Below are 23,031 nucleotides of genomic sequence, written 5' to 3' on the forward strand. Positions count from 1 at the left end.
ACAATCTGGAAGTAAGGAGAAATTTCCTAACCGTGAGAACAACTAACCAGTGGAACTTCCTGCCTCCAGAAGTTGTGGGTGCTTAAGATGAGACTGGGCAACAATCTGTCGGAAATGAGGCTGGACAGAATGGCATAGGGTCCCCTGCTTGACCAGGGGGTTGGACTAGAAGACCTCCAAGGTCCCTTCCAACTCTGTTTTCCCTGTATTTTGGAAAGTTGCCAGGTTTGGAGGGATTTCTCGGAGGTTTTTGGGACTAAGAGGGGCCACTCCATCCGTGTCTTTGAGGTCATTTCAGCACCAGGCCGAGCCAGCTTCTTCCATCCTTTCCCTTCAACCATCGAACGGCAGAGATGCCCTTCAGGCTGCCAGCTAGCGTGTCTCTTGAGAACAAGGCAACGAGAGTGGCCTTTTTTGGCCTGCCAGCTCACAGACGGGGCCTGGGCTGGGTTGGCAGAGGCAGCAGATGGTGCCGCCCACGTGGAAGATGCGGTGCCAGGAGGGCAGCCCTGGAAGAGATGCCTGCAGAGGGACGATGGGCATTGCTTGCTTGGCAGCTGGATCTCCATCCCAAGTTTGCTCGGGGTGAAGTGCCAGGGGCTGGTGATGCAGCTGGCACTTGGCTCAACGATGGTAGTCCTCGACTCCCAACCATTCAGAGTTTCAATGGCACTGAGAAAAATGGGCTGCTAACAATGTTTCAGACTTATGACCAGGGTCACGTGATCAAAATCCAGCCGCTTGGCAACTGACCCCTATTGATGACGGTCGCAGTGTCCCAGGGTCACGTGATCCCCTTTTGTCACCTTTAGATGAGCAAAGTCAAGGGGGAAGACAGATTCACTTAACAACCATGTTACTAACTTAATAATTGCAGTGATTCCCTTAACCATGGTGGCAAGACAGGTCATAAAATGGAGCATAGAAATTTGGGACTCAGTTGTGGCTGTAAGTCGAGGATTGCCTGCACCTGCCCCACATGGGAACTCCTGCTGAGCTCCAGCGGCAGTGGGGGCAGGAGGGGGGCAGGGGAGGGGCTTCTGCCGCTTCCTAAAATCACCCAAGAGAAGAGGAAGAGGAGGGGGAAACCGGCGTGTCCTTGGTCCCCGGTTCAAAGCCTCACTTGGCCATGGGCTGGCTGGCCGGCCCAGCACCCACATTGGCCCCCTGCTTTGTAAGGAGGAGGGTGTCGGCCTATTTCAAACGGAACGGGCCAACCCGCTGAGGGGCAATTTAACAATTCTATTTAATTATTTAAAATCAATAAAACATTATTTTAATTTTTGTCCTCCCCATTTCATTCTGTTCCTCCTTTTTCCTGCTTTCTAGTCCACCATTTCTTCAATATTAGTGTAGCTCTTGTCCCACGGTGAGTTGGCCCTTCTTGAGTTGGCCGTGGAGGATGGTCACAGACTGGGGCTCAGGGAAAGAGGAGCCAATGTGGCTCAAATGGAGCTGCCCTTCTCCGGGCTGAAGGAAACAAGCAGGCGAAGGCAGCAAAAGGCCGTCTCTTCCCAACCTTGGGCCACTTTACATTTTTGCAAATTTTGCAAATGGAATTGCTGCAAAAAAGGAAAAAGGGGAGCAGCCAGGAGGAGAGGCAGCAAGAGCCAAGGGGGGGGGGGCTTCCCAGGGATTCTAAGGGCTGGAGGGAAAAGGGGAGCCATGGACTTAAAGGGGCCAGTTGAGGTGAGATGCACCCCAATCGAAGCAATCAGCACCTCCAGCTCTCTCGTTGTCATACCTACCCAAGATGATTCTTGGCCAAGGAGTTGTCAGTCAATCAGAATAGAGCTGGAAGGGACCTTGGAGGCCTTCTCGTCCAACCTCCTGCTCAAGCAGGAAGCCCTGGACAGTTTCAGACAAAGGGCTGCCCAGTTTCTTCTTAAACCCCCCCCCCCCAGCGATGGAGCTCCCACAACTCCTGGAGGCAACTCCTGTTCCACTGGTTAATTGTTCTCACTGTTAGGAAGTTTTTCCTCAATTCCTGTTGAATTGAGGTGAATTGTTGACCCTGAGGAATTTGGGGAGGCAGATCTGGGGGGGAGGGGAGGGGATTTTGCCTTCTGTCCATGCTGCAGTTCCAGAGAAGGACAGCTGTTCTTGACCAATCAGCTGGAGGCCCAAAGCTGATGGGAGGCAGAAGAAGAGATGGCTCAGTAGGGCTGGGTTGTGGGTTGTGTGTGTACGAACAAATGGATCTTGTGCGTGCAAGATCAAATGGATCTGAGGTCAGGTGTGATCAGGAGGATTGGCACAAGCAACCATCGGCTCTCTTCCTGGTTGCAGTGAGGGAATCGGCTCCTAGATTGGAGGAAGGGGTCTCTCTCTGGCCCACCGCCTGCAGCCTGGCTGCCAGGGAGAGCTGCTAACCGGCATCTTTTCTTCCTGGGTTTTGTGACCGCAGGCAAATCTGAAGAAATTTATGGACTATGTGCAGACCCTGAATGTGGAGAAGGTCAGCAGGTTGCTGGAGAAAGGACTGGACCCCAACTTTCATGACCCGGACACTGGAGGTGAGATGAGGATGGGCGCCAAGTTGCCACAGCTGGCTGGGGAATTCTGGGAGTTATTATTATTTTTATTTTATTAGTCATATTTCTATGCCGCCCACTCTCCGAGGACTCTGGGCGGCTTACACCAAAGACAGTATACTAAATAGCATCTTGCCCCCAACAATCTGGGTCCTCATTTTACCCACCTCGGAAGGATGGAAGGCTGAGTCAATCTTGAGCCGGTGAGATTTGATCCGCTAATCTGCTGAACTAGCAGTCAGCTGAAGTAGCTGCAGTACTGCACCCTAACCACTGCACCACCTCGGCTCTTGAAATTGAAGTCCACATATCTTCCAGTTGCCACGGTTGAGGAACTCTGCCTTAAGAGGAACTTTGGGCCAAGGAGAGATCCTCTGCCTCTCACCTGTTTTGAAATGGTGTCTTCTAGAGTCTGGCCTTGGGACGTCTATCGCCCGATCTTTTGCTTGCTTTGTAGCACTTGGGATATTGCACACACTCTCCTCTCTGCAACGGGCCAGGCAAGTGTAAATGGGTGGGAGGAGTTTGGCCTAGCATGTTGTGTGAACCCAGCCCAGGAGGGTGGCTTCTCACCTGCCACTGAGGAAGCAGGAAGCCTGGGAACGTTTGTCTGGAGGGAGGCAGCTCCCTCGACACACGTGAACATCCTTCTCTCCGTTTGCAGCCTTCTTCCTACCCTGCCCTTGCAATCCAGCCGGCTGGCTTTTCTTTCTTTCTTTCTTTCTTTCTTTCTTTCTTTCTTTCTTTCTTTCTTTCTTTCTTTCTTTCTTTCTTTCTTTCTTTCTTTCTTTCTCTCTCTCTCTCTCTCTCTTTCTTTCTCTCTCTCTCTCTCTCTTTCTTTCTTTCTATCTCTCTCTCTCTTTCTTTCTTTCTTTCTCTTTCTTTCTTTCTTTCTCTCTCTTTCTTTCTTTCTTTCTTTCTCTTTCTTTCTTTCTCTCTCTCTCTTTCTTTCTTTCTTTCTCTTTCTTTCTTTCTCTCTCTCTCTTTCTTTCTCTTTCTTTCTCTCTCTCTCTTTCTTTCTTTCTTTCTTTCTTTCTCTTTCTTTCTTTCTCTCTCTCTTCTTTCTTTCTTTCTTTCTCTTTCTTTCTTTCTCTCTCTCTCTTTCTTTCTTTCTTTCTCTTTCTTTCTTTCTTTCTCTCTCTCTCTTTCTTTCTCTTTCTTTCTTTCTCTCTCTCTCTCTCTTTCTTTCTTTCTTTCTTTCTTTCTTTCTGCCTGAAGCACCTACAGACATGTAACATCCAACAATGAGCAACTGAAACAGGCGTGAAAGAGGTCATAAAAATGTAGCACACTTAAAAATGTGTAAAATCAACAGGATTAAAACTAAATGACATTCACCCTGTATTGGGCTATGTCAATGGCATTTTCTCTCACCAGCGGGAGGTCTTCCTCCATACGTGTTGAAGGATTTTGTGCACACCGTAGCACATGTGAGATGCTGGGTTCTTCTCCACACTCACACAGAGTGCCTGGAATATCCGATATCCAATGTCCGATCCCTGCTGCTGGCTATAAATTGAATCGCATTGAATGGAGTACTTTATATGGCCAAGTATGATTAGACACACGAGGAATTTGTCTCCGCTCTCACTGTACATGCAAAATTAAAAAGTAATAAGAGTAATAATGATAATAATAAAGATACCCATAATAGAAGATAGTAGGAGAGATGAGAAGGATCATAGTAATACATGGGTAAATAGACATAAGAGAGTGCTGTGGGGATTAGGTTAGCAGAGTGATGGCATGGAGGAAAAAACCTTGTCTTTGTGTCTGGTTGTTTTGGCAGGCAGTGCCCTAGAGTGGCATCCAGAGGGGAGAAGGTGAAGCAGTTTATGTCCAGGGTCTGAGGGCCCTGTAGGAATTTTCTCAGCCCTCTTTGTGATGGAAGGCAGGCTGCTGGCAGTTGTTTTTTCTGCAGCCCTAGCTATCCGTTGAAGTCCGTCCCTCTCCTGGTTGGTTGCAGAGCCAAACCAGGCAGTTCTGGAGGTGCAGATGACGGACTCAACAATTCCTCTGTCGAACTGGATCAGCAGCTCTTTGAGCCGTCTGAGCTTTCTGAGTTGGCGCAGGAAGAACATTCTTTCTTGTGCCTTTTTAAGGACGGTTGTAATGTTAAGTTTCAAGTTTTATTTCAAGTGCAAAGTCACATGTGAATGAGACAGTCTTCTGCATTTGTGTAACGCCTACCTCAGAGGTCCAGGGAGAGGACTGTGTGACTCGATTCCCAAGCCAGGCAGAGCCAGGATTTTATTTAATCAAGATTATTTAAGGAGGAAGATGCAGCTGGAGAGCTTCACCCCAAAACAGGCCAAGTTATGACCATCGATGAAGTCACCCAGGCGAGGGAAAGGACTGCTCCAGTGGGACCTGAAGGGGATGGGGGGATAGTGACGGGTGGGACTGAAGGAGACCCTCCAAAGACTCCCTGCTGAGAGCTCTCTCGCTTCTCCCTGCCCAGAATGCCCCCTGACCATGAGTGCCCAGCTGGAGTTCTGTGCCGAGATGATCAAAGCCTTGAAGAATGGCGGCGCCCACTTGGACTTCCGAACCCGCGAAGGGATGACGGCTCTGCACAAGGCCGTCCGATGTCGGAACCACACTGCCCTGCGGGTGAGTCTCCAATTCCCCCCGGAGTTGTGGGGCACCGCTCAGCCTGGACAGCTGATCCTGGTCCTTCAGGGTCCCTGCCAGGCCCTCCTTGGAGGGGGCTGGGAGGGCAGGAGCTGCAGCACTGCAGGAGGACAGCCAGGCAGCAGCACGGTGGCCAAACAGCCAAAGGACTCCAGGAGCCTCTTTGCTCTCCAAGGAAGAAGCTGAGAGAGGGAAGGTTTGTAGTTCTCCGGCTGAGCTGTGGGCTCCTTGGTGCTCTCTGAGCCCCACGGTTTCCTTGCAGACGCTTCATGACCCAACTAGGGAACATCGTCAGGGCCATGAAGGAGGGAGGAGGAGGACAAGGAGGACGAGGATGAAGACTGTGGGCTCCTTGGTGCTCTCTGAGCTGGTGGTTTCCTTGCAGACGCTTCATGACCCAACTAGGGAACATCGTCAGGGCCAGAAGGAAAGGGGGTTTGTCCTCTGTTTATCTATTAGTGTCAGTGAGGGTGGGAGTGTTAAAGAGACCCTCAGAAAGATAAAGGACCAAAGTACCTCCTTGCCAGCAATCAACAGCCAGAGAAACAGAGGTTGACACCAGGATTAGTATCAGACTAACAACCAAGCATTAAACTATACCCCAGTCAAGGAACTGCCGACTCAGGCAAAGAAACAGGAAGCAACAGCCCAAGCAGAGTGACAGGGCCAACCACTTGTGAGACCAGACCCCCCCTCCCTTCTGGCTCTCCCTAGCTGGGCCATGAAACATCTGCAAGTCAACTGCCAAGCTCAGAGAGCCCCAGGGGCCCCAAGGAGGAAGCTGTTGTGTGGGGTACACTACGTACATCCGACTACCTTCGCATTCAGCCCTGGGGGCATCTTTGCCGACCCCCACATGGGGTCCAAAGGCACCGGCCACAGTTCCTGGAAGCTTCTGCCTCGGAATCCAAATTGTGGGCCTGCCCAGGTGCCACCAGGGCCCCTCGGACGTTTGGTACCCAGCCCCAGGGTGGGAAAGCAAGCGAATGGCTGCCTGCCTGGGCCTGGTGGGAGAATCGAATCTACCATCCTTAAATAGGCCAGGATGATGGATGCCTCCGAGGGCTGGCCGGGGAGGTGGGGATGCGATAAGAAGAGCTGGTGATGGATGGAAAGCAGGCAGGGATAAGAAATGGCAGCTGAGTGAATGGAGCTGTGAGTCTCCCCTGGTTGTATGATGCACTTCTGGACAAGCCTATAAGAAGTTCCTGATTGGCAGAGGCTTTTCAAAGAATTAGACAAAATGCTTTGAAAAGTTAAAAAAAAAAAAGTTGGCCACGCCCACCCAGTCACATTATCCCCCCTCCCCACCTAGCCGCACCCACACAACTGGTAGTAACAGACTTTACATTTCACCCCTCTTGGATGAGAAGCAAAATGTTTTCAAAGGAAACCCCCCCCCCAAGGAAATCCAGTTGCCTTTTGGGAAAAAAGCCCCTTTGGGACAGACCACCAGAGTGCAGCTGATGGGTGACTTTCCCACTGCTGTCGAAGAGGTCTCCGAAAGGAGAAATCCCTTCTTCATGAGGCAGCCCATCCCACAGGCTCACAGCGCACGCTGGGCGTTGAACTCCACAGGTCTTAAAGTGGCCGAGGTTGGACAGCCCCGTTTCAAATAGCATTTTCTGCATCTTTTCGACACCTCCCACTTGGTTGCAAACTGTGTGTGTGCGCAAAGGACGAGACTGGGTGCAAAGAGTTTCGATCCGAGATGGGTGGCAAATACATTTCAATAGATGAATTTATCTAATTAATAAATAACTATTAAATACAAACACATACATACATTTATTTAACTGTTATGATGAATTATTTAATAATAATAAATTATTAATGTTTATGTAATAATAATAATAATAATAATAATAATCCATCAAACATCCAGATTTGCCTATCCCAGGTCCTTGGTAAGGGCTCGATAGGTAGACAAAAATGCCAAACCCAGTCTGAGCATTTGGCTGAATGTGCAATGATTATGAATAACAATAACAAAACAACAACAACACCTGGCCATCGGAACTACGCCATTATGGATGAAACATGTCACAGTGATACCCATGGTCATCGGGGCACTTGGCACCATGTCCAAGAATTTTACAAAATACATCAAGAAATTTTAGCTTCCTGCAATAACACCAGCGGAACTGCAAAAAACTGCTACTTGGAACATCGTACATCTTAAGAAGGTAGTTGGTTGATAACCTAGGACGCTGGCAGCAACCCGTATCAACCATTAGCACCAGTCGATATTTGCGATACATTTTTAAATGTTCAATTGACTGAGTGTCATGTTTAATGAATAAAGTATATAATAATAATAATAATAATAATAATAATAATAATAATAATAATAATAACAACAACAACAACAACAACAACAACAACAACTTATTAATAATACATTGTTCAATCAAAATAAATAAAAGTATGTGTTTGTTGGGCATAGAGGGAGAAATCTCTTTGGGAAGGCTGGCTCTGGTCCGCCCTGGGCCCCCCCTGCCTTTGTGGACTTGTGCCACCCATCCCGATGGGCCAGGGATGCCAGGCACCTCCTGATGCCCCCCCCCGGTGACTTCCTTTGCACAGACGCTGCTAGACCTGGGTGCCTCTACGGACTACAAGGACAGCCGGGGGCTGACCCCCCTGTACCACAGTGTCATGGTGGGGGGGGACCCCTACTGCTGCGAGCTCCTCCTGCACGACTACGCCAAGGTGGGCTGCATGGATGAGAACGGCTGGCAAGAGATCCACCAGGTGAGCCATGCCAGTGGGGGGCGCAGGAGCTCAGCCGGGAAGGGGGGAGGGGCGGGACGAGCGGGCCCAGGTGGAAATGCCCCCAGCCCTTTTGTTGTGGGGCAGAGGTGCCTCTCTGAGTGAGGAGAACCCCAGGGCTGAATCCCCACCCTGGCAGGGAAGGGGGGCAACGGGGAAATCCTTTCACCTGTCCTGTGGGCAGAGATCCTGCAGCAAACCTCCCTGGAGTGTATGTGTGTAGGGGGGGGGCTTTAAAACAATTTGGGCATTCAGTCCCCCCACTTCTCCTGCCCCCGAATTCTACAGCTAGTCCTCGACTTACAACCGTTTGTTTAGTGACCATTCACAGTTACAAGGGCACTGAAACCAGCGACTTATGACCGTTTTTCACCCTTCCGGCCATTGCCACATCCCCGTGGTCACGGGATCAAAATTCAGAGGCTTGGCAATTGACTCATCCTTATGACGGTTGCAGTGTCCTGGGGTGGCATGATCCCCCTTTGCGACCTTCGGAGCAGCAAAGTCACTGGGGAGGCCAGATTCACTTAACAACCAAGTTACTAACTTATCATCTGTGGTGATTCACTTAACAACGGTGGCAAGAACGGTCATAAAATGGGGCAAAACTCACTTAACAACCATCTTGCTTAGTAGCAGAAATGTTGGGCTCCGTTGTGGTCGTAAACCAAGGACCACCTGTATTCTGGAGTTATTTGCTAGAGCTTATCCAAAGCTGCCTTATCAGTGAGATGGGCAGCATATAAATTTAATAAATAAATAAAATGAGAAATATTGCAGACCCCAAAGAGAAATAGTTCAGCATTGGGGGAGGGGGTTAGAGCTTTGGGACGGCAGAGGGCCACGGGGGACGGTGGGCACCAGGGGATTGGAAATCCAGACTGGGAGCTGTAGTGCAAGGGGGGTGGAGGGCCTTGAAGTGGGCTCTGAATGCGAGTCCTGCCTTCCTGTCTCCTGGGCAGGCCTGCCGCTACGGACACGTTCAGCATCTGGAGCACCTCCTCTTCTATGGGGCGGACATGACTGCCCAAAACGCCTCGGGAAACACTGCCCTGCACGTCTGCGCACTCTACAACCAGGTGAGCCCTCCCCCCCCACCCCCCCACACACAAGCACACAGCAGCTGCTCGGCCTTGGCTTTGCCCCACAGCGGCACTCGAGCATCACCAGGTGTCTAAGGAGCTGAGCAGGGGAGGCCCTTGGGGGGGGGCTCAGCCTTCTGGGCTTGCTGGTCCTTCTGAAGATTCTCCCCTGGCCCTGGATGAGGAGTTCCTCCCCCCACCCCAAAAGGGCATAGCTAATCAGGGTCTGGCAGGAATTCTGGCATCCCACTGATGGTCCATTCTCTGTCCTTTTTTCTTTCCTTCCCTTCTTTTTCTTCCCGAAAGTTAATATCAGGTTCCATTTACTTTTCAATAATGCTCCAAGGAAGGTGGACTTTGTGAAGGGAGGGGGGGTCCAATGGGGAGGGGGGTCCTCTTGCAAGGGGTAACCGGGCGTAGCTCAGGGCTGGCCTGGCTTGGCTCTCTTGTCCGAATCCAGGAATTTGGACCACAAGGCCCACACCCTCCTCTGGGCTGAGGATGGAAGTGGACTGGGGGGGAGGGCAAGAGACCCGCAGGGACCCCACCCCGTCCTCCTGGGGTCACAGACTACAGGGCTGAAGCTGCCCTGTGGCCCAAAACCTCCCTCCTTTTCCTGACAGTGCATGGGGCAGGTTACGGCCAAGAAGGGAAGGCAGCCCCGTTTTTGTTTTTGTTTTTTTGTTTTTTTTTTTTTTGATTCATATGCCGCCCTTCTCCGGAGACTCAGGGCGGCTTACAATGCGCTAAGCAATAGCCTTCATTCTTTTGTATATTTTTATACAAAGTCAGCTTATTGCCCCCACAAACTGGGTCCTCAATTTACCTACCTTAGAAAGGATGGAAGGCTGAGTCGACCTTGAGCCTTGGAGAGATTCGAACCAGCAGTAATTGCAGGCAGCTGGAGTTAAATTACAATGCATTAGTCTGCTGAGCTATCCAGGCTCCCCGTTGGCCCCTCCACACCACCATTGGCTGAACTAGGCCAGAGATGCCGGCCTCCCTGCCCAGCCTGAAGGAGGTCTGACGTTGCCCCTCTTTTCTCTGCAGGAGAGCTGCGCCCGCGTTCTCCTCTTCCGGGGAGCCAGCAAGGAGATCCGGAACTACAACAGCCAGACGGCGTTTCAGGTAGGAGTTGGGCAGGCAGGCTCTGGCAGAGGGACCCTCTGCTTCCTCCCCTGGCAGGAGAGGCTTCATGGGGGGGCAGAGGACACCCAGGCCAGGAAACCAAGGGAAGGGAGAGGCAGAGGCTGCTCGCTCACTCACACCCACCCCTTTGGGAGGGCAGCGCCCCCTGGAAGGCCTGTGTCCTCCTGTCTTCCCCCTCAGCCCCACCCCCGGGGGCCTTAAATCCCTTAAATGGGAGCCGGCCGTGTGCTGCAGTGGCCAAAAAAGCCAACCCAATCCGAGGCGGCATCAACAGAGGGACAGAATCAAGACCACGCGAAGGGTTAATACTACCCTGTATAAGGCCTTGGTAAGGCCACACTTGGAATTCTGCATCCAGTTTTGGTCACCATATTATAAAAAGATATTGAGATTCTAGAAAGGGAGCAGAGAAGAGCAGCGAAGAAGACTAGAGGACTGGAGGCTAAAATATATGAAGTACAGTTGCAGGAACTGGGTATGGCCAGTCTAGAGAGAAGAAGGACTAGGGCCCTGGGGGGACATGATAGCAGTATTCCCTGACTCTAACCCCACAGAAGAAGGGGTCAACCGGCTCTCCAAGACAACAAACGATGGACGGAGAGTAATCAAGGAGAGAAGCAACCAGGAATTAAGGAGAAACTTCCTAACAGTGAGGACAATTAATCAGTGGAACAGCTTCCCTTCGATCCATCACTGGAGGCTTTTGAGAAGAGACTGGACAGCCACTTTTCCATAGGGTCTCCTGCCTGAGTGGGAGGGTGGATTTTTTTTTTTTTTATTTGATTTATATGCTGCCCTTCTCCGGAGACTCAGGGAAGCTTACAATGCGTTAAGCAATAGCCTTCATACTTTTCTATATTTATACAAAGCTTATTGCACCCACAATCCGGGTCCTCATTTTACCCACTTTAGAAAGGATGGAAGGCTGAGTCAACCTTGAGCCTGGTGGGATTTGAACTTGCAGTAATTGCAGGCAGCTGGTGTTAATAAGAGTGCTTTAGTCTGCTGTGCTACCAGGGCTCTTATTGGACTAGAAGACCTCCAAGGTCCCTTCCAACTCTGTTATTCTGTCCTTGAAGTGGAACTCGGCTGCTGTATCAAACCACAGAGCAAGACTTGCCCCAGAATAGGGACCAGGGCCGTTTGGGATTGGGGTTCTCCGCTCCTGACCAAACCCAAGCAGAATGGGGCACTTCCAGTGGCCCCTGAGTTCTGTTGGGGTCTTCATCATGTCCCCTTGAAGCCCTGCGACTGGCATGAATCTCCCCCCCCCCCCCGCATTCATCCGTCTTGGCCAACATGAGACGGCTGCCTTGTGATTTTTCCATTCGGAGAGCTGCATTTCACGCCCGTCTGTATCCATTACATACTTCAAGTCAAAAAGAGGCATCTTGCATCAGTTCCAGTTCCAGGCCTTGTGTGGGGGGTGTGGGGGGGTGTGATCAGACCCCTGCCAGAGCCCCCTTTCCTCTGCCCGAAAGTCCTCAGAGAAAAGGTGGAGCCATTGGAGCGTATCCCCTCTGGGGCCCACACCAGGAAGAGCATCCCAAGCATCCCTGAATCCCTCCCCCTGGTTCAGAGCTGGAGAAGGGGAGCCATGTGGGGCCAGCTCAGCCTCCCCGCTGCCCCTTCTCACCACCTGCTTTGATCAAACAGCCTTTCAGGCACAAACACCCAGATCCACACATTGGTTGATAAAGAGTTCAATTAGTTACTTTATTGCTCTGGGCCTGTTTTACAGGAAACTTCCCAGACTAACAGTTTGCACCCAGGCCCAGTTACGTAAGGTTCAACAGCATTCAAAGGGGGTCAGACTTCACCCTTATGTGCCCACGTAGGGATGGCAGCCTAATTCCCCATTTGACTCCTCCGCCAGGCTCTCTGTCCACCACCGGCTGCCTTGGCTGTGCAATGGTTGGTACCTCTAGGAGAGGGGCATGGGGGCACAGAGGGCATCACAACTGCCCCAACTGAATTGACCAGCTTTCACTTGCTGCTGGGGTGGGCGACTGACGCCCGATTCTGCCTCTTCTGGGCCCCATCTGAAGTGGACCTTGGAGATATCAGATTCTCCCCAGCCTGAGGGGGGGCATCGGGGCTGCTCCTCTCCCTCTGAATAAAAGTACACGGAGTCCTGATATCCTTGGCAAGGGTACTGAATGAGGCACGTAAGGGAGCCTGGCCCTTTTCTCCTGACCCCACAGGGCGTCTCCCCCTTTCAGAGGCATCTCTCCCAAGGTTTCTGGGGGTGTCCCCAGGGACTCAGAACACCATTTGTCATGCCCGGCTCTTCCTGGGGTCCAATCCTGCCACAAACAAACATCTCTGGGCTTGGCAGCTTGGACCGAGCGCGTCCATTCCTGTGTCCCTGTAAGAAGTCAAAGGGCCTACTTTGCAGGGCTGTTGTGAGGCAGAGTGGCACTCAAAGAACTCTTTGTGGTCAGCAGCCATCCGGCTCACTCTGGCCTCTTTGCTTGCAGGTGGCCATCATTGCGGGCAACTTTGAACTGGCGGAAATCATCAAAACCCACAAAGAGTCCGACGTTGGTAAGTGTGTGACCTTTGGCCTTTTGTAGGGCTGAGAAGCTCGGGGGGGCAGCCTCTTGCCCTCAACAATCTGGGTCCTCATTTGAGCAACCTGGGAAGGACAGAAGGACGAGCCAAGCTTGAGCCGGTCAGGATCGAACTCCTGACTGCGGGCAGAGTCCACCGGCCATCCACTGGGCCAGCAGGGCACCAAGGCTCCCAGCAGCTGGGTCAGTCCAGGTCCAGTGACTTGGCTTCTGCCAGAGCCTGGGCTGGCTGGCCCTGGTCTCCCTCCTGCCACTCGTGGGTGCCCACACCTGGCGAGCTGGGTGGGAAGAGACGCCTGGAGGGCATGGCAGCCCTTTCGGGCTAAGCACCATCCGTCCATGGCACGGCTGCCAGTTCTCTCCCAGCCCTTCTGGAGCCCCGGACACAGAGTCAGGAGCTGAACTTATGGGCTGCTGGTGGCATCGGGAACAAATGGGGAAGTCCTGCCAGAGAGGAAGGGCTGCCAGATTTGGGGGCGCAACCACCCAGCTGATCCTGAGATCGCAGCCAGGAGGCGGTGTTTTGAGAGGAACCAATTATATTGATGTCCCCACACGGTGTATGTAATTGTATGATTCGTTACAGTTTAATTAACTACATCGCCCAGAAATGACAGTGAGGTTTTCTTCCTTAATTGGTTTCTCTGGCTTTGGGGCTCCCTTTGAAAAAGGATTTTATTCGAAACACGTCGGGATCCACAGAGGCTCTGGAAACAGCAGGGATGCCCCCAACCCCACCCACCCCCACCCGACATGTGCTTCCGAAAGGACAGGATAATAGGGTAGGAAGGGACCTTGAAGGTCTTCTAGTCCAGCCACCTGCTCAAGCAGGAGACCCAACCCTGTTTCAGACGAGTGTCCAATCTCTTTTTAAAAAGAGATTTTTAAGGGCACGGGAGCAAGTCCCCAAATTAAGACAGGAGGGCTTGAGCCCCAAAGAAACAAGGGCAAAGCCTGGCCCCCAGCCCTCTGGAGGTGCCTGGGGCCCCAGATACGCAGGGTCTCTGCTGAGGGGAGGGGGCTCCAAGGAAAGGGGAAGGAAGAGGCTCCCAGGGCCAGGAAGAGGGTAGCCGGGGAGACCAAGGCAAAGTCGAGAACCGGAGGCAGGAAGGAAGGTACTGTGGAGATCATCTAGTCCAATCTCTTGCTGAGTGCAGAAGCCCACCCTCCAGTCCAGTGCCAGATGGGTTTTCACAGCCTGGATCTGGGGGTCCTGCCCCAAGGAAGGGCCCCAACCCTCTTAGCTTTCCGTGAAGCCTGGGAGGCCACATGCCCCAAGCTCCCCCTCCCCCTCCCGGCTACATTCCCCACGGGCCAGATGGCTCCCTCGCCAGGGACTTGAATGAGGCGTCTGAACGGTTTTTATTCTTCTAAAATGTCTTTTAAGATTTTAATTGCAACACAGGGAGTCCTTGACTTACAACAGTCCATTTAGTGACCATTCAAAGTTACAACAGCACTGAAAAAAGTGACTTGGGACCGTTTTTCACACTTATGACCGCTGCAGCGTCCCCATGGTCACCTGATCAAAATTCAGACGCCTGGCAACTGTCTCGTATTTATGACGGTCACAGTGTCCCTGAAGGTCACGTGATCCCCTTTTGCGACCTTCTGACAGGCAACGTCAATGGGGGGAACCAGATTCGCTTAACAGCTGCAGCGATTCACTTAACAACAGTGACAAGAAACATTGTAAAATGGGGCAAAACTCACCACAAACATTTCACTTGGGAACAGAAATGTGGGGCTCAATTGTGACTGGAAGTCAGGGACCCTCTGTAGATGGTTCTGAATTGTGAGCCGCCCAAATTCGTTTGCTGAGATGAGTGGCTATCGAAACCAAATAAATTAAAAAAGAAATAAAGGAAGGAATTCCTTTCCCGGGCCTTCAGTGTTCTTGGGGCTGGGTGGGGCCGTTCAGGCCTTGCTCCCTGGGGGAAATTCTCCCCATGGGCTCCCGGAGCCAAGGGGGGTGGGGGGGTGGGGGGACGGGGCAGGGCTCTTCTCGTGGGAGCCTCTCTTGGTGTTGAGAACCTGCCAGAGAAGCCACTGAAGGAAGGAAGAAAATCTTGCTGTCATTTCTGGGCGAGATGGCTAATTAAAGCGTAACCAATCACACCAACAACCATGAAAGGACGTCAATATAATTGGTTGCTATCAAGATTAACAGGACATCTGAAACCAATGACGGTCATTAAAGGAAGCATTAAAGGAACACAGGGCTGCGAAGTGGTTCCAAAGAGGAGGAAGGGGAAAAAGTTAGAATTTGAAATAGGAAGAATGTTACCTCCAGATTACGTCAGAGGGACGGATTATTCTAGATCCGTTTCAATCTGGATTCAGCTCAAGATGTGCCCCAAAGACCTGGCTTTGACTTGCCTTGCCTTCCTTTCCTTCCCTTCCCCTCCCCTCCCCTCTCCTCTCCCCTCCTTTCTCTTCCTTTCCTCCCTCCCTTCTTTCCTTCCTTTCATTTGATACGCCTGCCCATGACTCTGGGCAGCTATTAAAACCACAAATAAAATTAACCACAACCTTAATGCAATGAAGCCAAGTTTCTTCAGAGGCATCCTTCAATTCTACAACTATATAACCAGGATCATCTAACATCCCAGCCCAAGGGCGGAGGGAATACCATGATATTAAAAGCTTTTTGGAAGTCTACTGCCAAAATTAATGGCTGGTAGACTTGAGATGGGTAAATTCAGCCCTCGGGGTCTCATTTGACATCTCAACTGCCTTTGATACCACCCATCATAGACTTTGGAGGTGGAAGGGGGAGGGGGCCCTAATTTGGCAGTAATTCTTCTTCTCCTACCTCCTCCTGGGACTAGATGGAGGACCACCTGTAGGAGGTGACCAGGCTGAGCACAAGGGAGGGGTCACAAGTCACTTCACACTCAGGAGAGATCTAAGTCCAGCCCACCTTGAATTGCCTCTCTTATCTCCCGCTCATTCCCCTTAACTGTCAGTTGGCCAGATTCTTATAGAAAACTTAAGATTGCAAGAAATCTTTATACTCCTTTGAACATCCCAAATCTCCTGATTTCCTGGGAGCTTGAACCACCTATTCCCAGGACGGTGGGCTGATAAGAGTGCCCTATTCTTCCCCCCTGCCCCCCCCACACCTTTTAGCATCTCCACACAGCCCCGAGAAAGGACGCCCATCAACACAGGGTCAAGCATCCTCCGTAGGTGGGGTATTCCAGACCTACCTCTGGACCCTGAGCCAAAGGAGAGATGCAGCTGGGGGGTGAGAAGGAATCACGCCATGCCAGCTCAGTCTTAGCAAGGTGGGGCAGCTGGCTTCGGATATGTTCCATCTGGGGCTCTGGATGGGGCTGAGCTCCCTTGGAGTCCACCGGCTCCTCCTGGACTCACAGATCCTCCTGCTTGAGGAGAAGGTGGCCGCCCTGGCCAGAAAGGCCTCTGCCCACCTCTCTGATATGGCAATAGTGCCCACTTCTGGATCAGGAAGTCCTGCCTGGTCCCTTGATGCCTCTCCATAGAATCACAGGAAGTCCTTGACTTACAAGAGTTCATTTAGTGTCCCAAAAGTGCTTTTTCCAAAAGGCAACTGGGCTTCCTTGGTTTTTTTTCCCTTGAAAAGTTTCGCTTCTCATCTAAGAAGCTTCTTCGGTTCTGAATTGAACTGAAGAAAAAGAACTGAAGAAGCTTCCTGGATGAGAAGTGAAACATTTTCAGGGCAAGTCCAGCTGCTTTTCGGAAAAAGCACCTTTGAGACAACCGTGACCCGGATGATGGAGAGTCTCTCCTTTGAGATTCCACCCCACCTGTGTCAGATCAGACACACCCCTACACCCCTGTAAGGAAGGGAGCCCGTTCCCTCTTTGCAGGAGACGAAGGCTTTTATTGAGAAGGAGAGCTGCTGTTCAGTGGGTGGGATGAGCACTTACTGCTGCCGTTTGCTCTGCCTCCTGTTATTATAATTTATGGCTTTAATCTCTCTCATTTCCCGATTAGCGCCTGCACGGCTGACATTCATTTACAAGGGAAGCCACCTATAAGCAAACAAATAATCCATGCTTTTTAATGCCAGGAGAAATACGGTCCTTTGAAATGTAAATAGCATTTATGTGAGTTGGCAGGTGAGATCAGGTGTTGGGCTTCACCTGTTACAATAATAAGCCATTTTCTCCTGCTTGGGTTTCCATGGGGGGGGGCCTTCGTCCAGGGTCTTCAGAGGTGACCCCAGAGGGAGGAAGGGGAGGGGGAGGGGGGCACGGCAACAACAAAAGCAGCACAAGCCCCGCCCCTTTTGTCTGCAGGTTATGTCACAGGTGCAAAGCCTCGTCTTCTTTTGGGGGGGGAAGCCTTACTTTGTGCAGTGCAGGTAGTCCTCGACTTACAACATTTCACTTAGTGACCTCCAAAGTTACAATGGCACTGAAAGAGGGGACTTATGACTGTTTTTTACACTTACGACCACACGGTCAAAATTTGGATGGCTTGGCAGCTGACTCAGATTTATGACGGTTGCAGTTTTCCAGGGTCACATGATCCCCTTGTGCGACCTTCTGACAATCAAAGTCCACAGGGAAGTCAGATTCACTTAACAACTATGTCACTAAACAATTACAGTGATTCACTTAACGACGGTGGCAAGAAAGGTCGTAAAATGGGGCAGAACTCACCTAAGAAATGCCTCGCTTAGCAACAGAAATTTTGGGCTGGATTGTGGTCGTAAGTCGAGGACTACCAGTAAAGTGAGGGCCTGTCAGATGTTGCTGAACTACAGCTCCCAGCAGCCTCTGCCAGTATGGCACAGGATGCTGGGAGCGGAGGTGACAGATTCGGCAGGGATTCTTTCTGTCCTGAGCAACGGGAGGGAAGTAAGATTTCCGTCCCAACAGATGGAACTGCATGCAGAAGCTGCAAAAATTAAAACTAGGGTAATGGCAGCTGTCACTTTTAAATGCTGATGTTTTCTGGATGTTCACACCACTGTTGTACTTTGTCACATACTTCTAGGGCAAGAGAGAAGAATGTGTGTAGCTGGGGTTGAAAGGAGGGGTGCTCCCTGAGCTGGGTTGTTTTCTTGCCGACGTTTCATGTCCCAAACTCACTAACATCAGTGCTAGTGAGGAGCAGGGCTAATATATAATATAAACAGAGAGCAAACCCCACTCCTTACTAGCACTGATGACGTTACCTAGTTTGGGCCATGAAACCTCGGCAAGAAAACAACCCAGGACCCCCCCCCCCCCTTCCAGGCTATCCTTCTCAGTTTCTTTAGGTCTGGAGTAGCTGGTCGATATAGCCATATCCCTGGTCTGATGTGGAACTCCTTGCCACCGGAAGCCACTCTCTGTAGCTCCTTTCTCAGTTTTAAGGGCACATTTATCCCTGAGAGAAAGGAGGGATCAGGGAGTCCAGATAGGTGACAGACCAGGAGTTTCAGGGGGCTGCTTTGAAAATCTTGGCCCCCAATTTGGGCCCAATCCAATCCATGGCATCTCTGAAGCCCCACCAAGCAGGATTCTCTCTCCCTCGCCTTTAAAGAGACAAACCTTTCTGCCCCTTTGAGTCAGCACACAGGAGGGCAAGAATACAGAATCAGCCTTGGAAGGGAGCTTGGAGGTCTTCTAGTCCAGTGGTCCCCAACCTTTTTATCGCCGCGGCCCGCTGAGCGCGCGCAGGGGTGGGGGCACGGCCCAGGAGCTTTTGCGCACGGCCCATTGCGCACGGCCCAGGAGCTTTTGCGCTGCAGCGTTTATGTCCCCCGGCCGCTGCGCGGCCCGGTGCCAGGTACTCCACGGCCCGGCACCGGTCCGTGGACCGGGGGTTGGGGACCACTGTTCTAGTCCAACCCCCTGCTCAAGCTGGAGACCCTGTACCATTCCCGATCAATGGCTGTCCAATCTTTTTCTTAAAACCCTTTAAAGGGCTTGAGAAATCTCCTTTTAAAAAGTTGGCTGTGGTTTGGGTACTCCCCACATTCAGAAGGCCGGGAGGGCAGGGGCGAAAGAAAAGCCTTCCCACGTTGACCCAAACCAGCGAAAGCCAGCAGCGCTGGTTCCGTGGAGCAGACCTCAAGCAGCGGCCATCCCTTAAGGGCAGGGGGTCCTTCCCAATGCGCGGGTCCTGGACTGGCACCCAAATGCCACAACCCGGGTCGCGCAAGCAAGTGAAGCCCATCCGGAGGATGCAGGCAGCCTGCGTAACCACGTCCCCTCCGATCCACGGAAAAGCCTCTCTCCACGGAACCGCTCCTTGGTGCCCAGAAGCTTCGGGGCCGCTATTTTAGGGCACCCGGCTCCCCCCTCCGCCCCCTCCTTCCGAGGCAGCTGGGCTGCCGGCTCCCTTGAGAGGGGCCCGCCGGGGAATGGGCTCTCAGAAAGGGGGCCTGGCCACTTCCCGGATGGGCCTCCAGGTGAGAAACGGGAGGCGTCCGCAGGTCACGCCATGCTTGCAAGGCTCCCCGTCTCTTTCCTGCTGGGGTGGGCAGGTCGGCGGGGAAAGGTTCCTTCTGCCCACCCCGAGCTCCTCTGCGCCCCGGGGGTCCCTGCCTCAACTCAGGCGGCGTTTCCCGTTGGATGCTGACCTCGGTGCAAGCGGTGGGCAACCGCTCCCTTGTCCTGCCCGGGGAAGTCAAAGCGGCTCGCATAGAAGAGACGAACAGAGTCGGAAGGGGCCTCGGAGATCATCTAGTCCAACCCGCTGCCCAAGGAGACCCTACCCCATTTCTGACCAGTGGCAGTGCGGTCTCTTCTTGAAAGCCTCCCGGGATGAACCTCCGAAGGGAAGCCGGGTGGTCCGGCCGTGCTAACCGCCCCCCCTTCTCTCTCTCTCTCTCTCTCCCGCAGTGCCTTTCCGCGAGACCCCGAGCTACACCAAGCGGCGGCGGCTGGTGGGGGCGGCCGGCCTCTCCTCCCCGCGCCTGCTCCAGCGCTCGGCCAGCGACAACAACCTGAAGGAGAGCCGGCCGTCCTACTCGCCGGCGCCCTCGCTCCGCGGCCTCCCCCCGCAGCTGCTGGCCCAGATGCGGGAAGCGGCGGGCGAGGCCGGGCCCCGCGGTGCCCACAGCCGCTCCCCGTCGCTGCAGCGCGTGCGGGAGGAGAAGGAGGCCGACGCGCCCTCCCTGCGCAGGAGCAGCCGCGCCAGGCCCAGGTGAGCAGCCGCCCCGCCGGACGGGATGGGACGCGACGGGACGGGGAGGGAGCGGAAAGAGGGGGACGCGCTCTGCCCCGGTGCGCCTCTGGATCGCCTGCTCTGACCTCTTTCTTAACTCTACATCCATTTGGGGAGGGGGGGGATCCGCCTTTATAAGTAACTCCAGGCTGCGAAGAACAACTCTGCTTCTACCTTGCTCCTCCTCTTTTCCCCCACAACAACCCTGTGGAGTGGGCTGGTATGAGAGAGAGGCCCTGGCCCAAAGCCAGCTTTATGCCTGAGGCAGGATTAGAACTCACAGCCTTCCAGTTTCTAGGCCACACCTTCACCACCCCAGCACACTGGTTCCATCCGACCCTCTCACAGGTGTGACGGTGATTCTTTATCCCTGGCCCTATATGGGGAGGACAGAACCTTTGAGCCTAGGAGCTTTCCCTCTCTTTGGCCCCATATTGGATGTGGGGGGAGGACGGTTCCCATTACTTCTGGAGTGTGCAGCCACAAGCAGTGACACCACTGTGAATCTGAAGGGTGCCACTGCCACGCCCTGGGGACGCTTGGACTCGAGCACAAGAGTCCCTTTCTTGGTGGATTGGTGGTATCTGGGTTTGATCCTGGTTAGTTGGTTAAAACCTGGGTTGTTTGCCAGGGGAAGGGATCAGCCTCTTCTGCCTGTGTAGAGCTGCGGCTGCCTTGCTCTTCTGGGTGGAAGGAGGTTGGAAGGTCTGCCTGAAGCTTGAGGAGGAAAGATTTAGAGAAGCCTTCCGTTCTTATGAAACTTTCTCACCAGGGTCCTGTTTTCTTCTCCTTTTTTTTAATTTGATTTATATGCCGCCCTTCTCCGGAGACTCAGGGCGGCTTACAGTACGTTAAGCAATAGCCTTCATACTTTTGTATATTTATACAGTCAGCTTATTGCCCCCACAAACCGGGTCCTCAATTTACCTACCTTAGAAAGGGTGGAAGGCTGAGTCAACCTTGAGCCTGGTGAGATTTGAACTCGCAGTAATTGCAGGCAGCTGGAAGCTAAATACCTTTAACAGTAGCATTAGTCTGCTGCGCCACTCAGGCCCCTTAAACATTCCTTCACTCACAGGCGCTTTGCTGACTGGCTGAAGGTAGCTAGAGGCAACGGTCAGTCTTGGTTTGCACTTAAGCCACAAGCTACCAATCTGGGCCTCTTCTCCAACCAGAACTTTGACGTTGTGGGAATCCTATCTAGTCCCTTATCCCGGATGGTGCTTTTTCAGGAGTCCTTGTTTTTTCTTTGAAGGTGTTTCACTTCTGACAGAGCTGAAGAAGCTTCTTGGATGAGAAGTGAAACATCTTCAAAGAAAAAACAAAGAAAGCCCAGTTGCCTCCTGAAAAAGCTCCTTTGGGACAACCGTGGCCTGGATGACAGAGAATCTCTACTTATCCTGGAGTTCTGGGGTGCTGGAGGGAGCCAGCTGGACCCCCAGATTCCTTCCCACAGACAGGGCTGCCTGGCCTCCCTCTTTCCCCGACTGAACCGCTGTTGGCTTGAGGGTGGATTCTGGAAGATGGGTGAGGATTCCCAGGGGGGGCTTTGGGGTTTCCACCCGACTTCTTGGAAGAGACACTCAGTTTTCAGGAAAGGAAAGCCAGGTGGGATCAAGTGGTCAGCCGTTGCCCTTTGAGCCCTGTGGATGTGTGTCCAACTGGGTCCTGACCCATTTTGTTTGGGGCCACCTCACCCACTGGGTGGGGAGGGGGGGCGCTTCAAGGCCTGCTACTCTTACACCAAGGCCGGATTTCTGGCAGAGCCCCTGCCTCTTCTCCCCTCCCTCCCCCTGAGAGGCTTCTCTCATCTGAAGTTCTTTGGAGAGCTGGGTGCAGCCTGGGTGGCCGCTGGTCAGGGAGGGAGCGGTGAGCTCATTTTCTTGGAGGGGGTGGCTGCGTCAAGAGTTGCTGCCTTTTTGTTTTATTTCGGTATCCAATTTCTACAGCTGCCCATCACAATCAATGATTCTAGGCAGTTCACAGTTCAAAAAAATACCGCAATTAAAAGACTAAAATCATTTTGAAACAGTCCAAAATAAATATACATAGCGCAGCTGGTCAGGCACAAAAGATCAGATCTACACGCGAAGGTTCAGTTAAAATGATTTGTTGCTCAAAGCCTCTGTGCAGGAATCTTCTCAAGCAACAGTTAGCCCCTGCTGGGAGTTTGTTGAGGGCCAATGGACTTCATGCTTGCTTATGGCTACCTAGGGACTCTAGGCTGATTCCTCCTTTAACTCCATCTCTCTTCCTACAACAGCCAAGATATTTGACCTGTTAGCAATAAAGCTAGGAAACGGGGACCCTTGACATTCTCACCGCACTAGGAGAATTCCAGGTTCAGCACAGGGATGGCACGAGGAAAAAAATGGTCCCTGTGTCTGGTGCAATGCCTTGTAGCGCCATCCTGAGGAGACAAAACAGATTATGTCCTGGATGTGAGCTGTAGGTATCTTCTCAGCCCTCCTGACCCACGCAATAGGCAGGTCTTCTATGGAGTCATTGGACTTGTGGATGAGGCCTTAAGCCCAGGGGGACCCAGACCAAGAACCCCTCAACCAATGGGGAGCATCAGAAGAGAAATGAGCCTGTGCCCCAGGCGAGCGTCACAATGCTCCAGCTCACACCAAAGTGGATGGAGGCTGGCAGCGGGGTTGCGCCCCTTTGGTGAGACAGCTGATTCCCAAGTCTGGGCTGCAGAGATGCCACATTTCTTTCCGTGTCTGTGGACCAAACCATCTCCAGGAGAGTCCTCTGGTTATAGATGGTGGTGGTGGGGTATCTCCCCATGTAAGAAAACATTTAGGAAAAATACAGATCCCAGCCCTTGACGGAGAGAGGGGAGGAGAAGAAACAAAAGGAAGGGATGAAGGCACCAAGGCCATGCTCGGTTTGGAAGGAGCAGGAGGCAGGAGCTGGAGGCAAAGCAGAACCTGGAGCCGGAGTCAAAAGAGGGATCAGCCTAGAATCTCTACGTAGCCACAAATGTACTAAATCCAACCCACCATGAATCCCTTTGACCCTTATAAACCCCTAGCAGCTGCTGAACATTAGTTGAGACGATTCCTGTACCAAGGCAATACTTCGGTTTAATTGGACTTTCAGATATGGTTCCTGGTCTTTTGCTTGTGGCCA

General features: G+C 52.3%; 1 protein-coding gene across 1 annotated transcript in view; it reads left to right on the forward strand.

Annotated features, from left to right (window-relative positions):
* The window catches only part of SHANK3 (SH3 and multiple ankyrin repeat domains 3), a 197,595-nt gene that overhangs the window by 54,976 nt on the left and 119,588 nt on the right, over window positions 1-23,031 (forward strand). Inside the window, exons 4-10 of the mRNA XM_070947935.1 lie at window positions 2,408-2,516; window positions 4,996-5,147; window positions 7,755-7,922; window positions 8,903-9,019; window positions 10,073-10,150; window positions 12,652-12,718; window positions 19,569-19,872. Coding sequence (XP_070804036.1) covers window positions 2,408-2,516; window positions 4,996-5,147; window positions 7,755-7,922; window positions 8,903-9,019; window positions 10,073-10,150; window positions 12,652-12,718; window positions 19,569-19,872 — 995 coding nt within the window. The remainder of the gene's footprint in view (window positions 1-2,407; window positions 2,517-4,995; window positions 5,148-7,754; window positions 7,923-8,902; window positions 9,020-10,072; window positions 10,151-12,651; window positions 12,719-19,568; window positions 19,873-23,031) is intronic.

Source organism: Pituophis catenifer, unplaced genomic scaffold (genome assembly GCF_029215685.1).
Source record: "Pituophis catenifer annectens isolate HBS135680 unplaced genomic scaffold, rPitCat1.0.hap2 SCAF_7, whole genome shotgun sequence".
NCBI lineage: Eukaryota > Metazoa > Chordata > Lepidosauria > Squamata > Colubridae > Pituophis > Pituophis catenifer.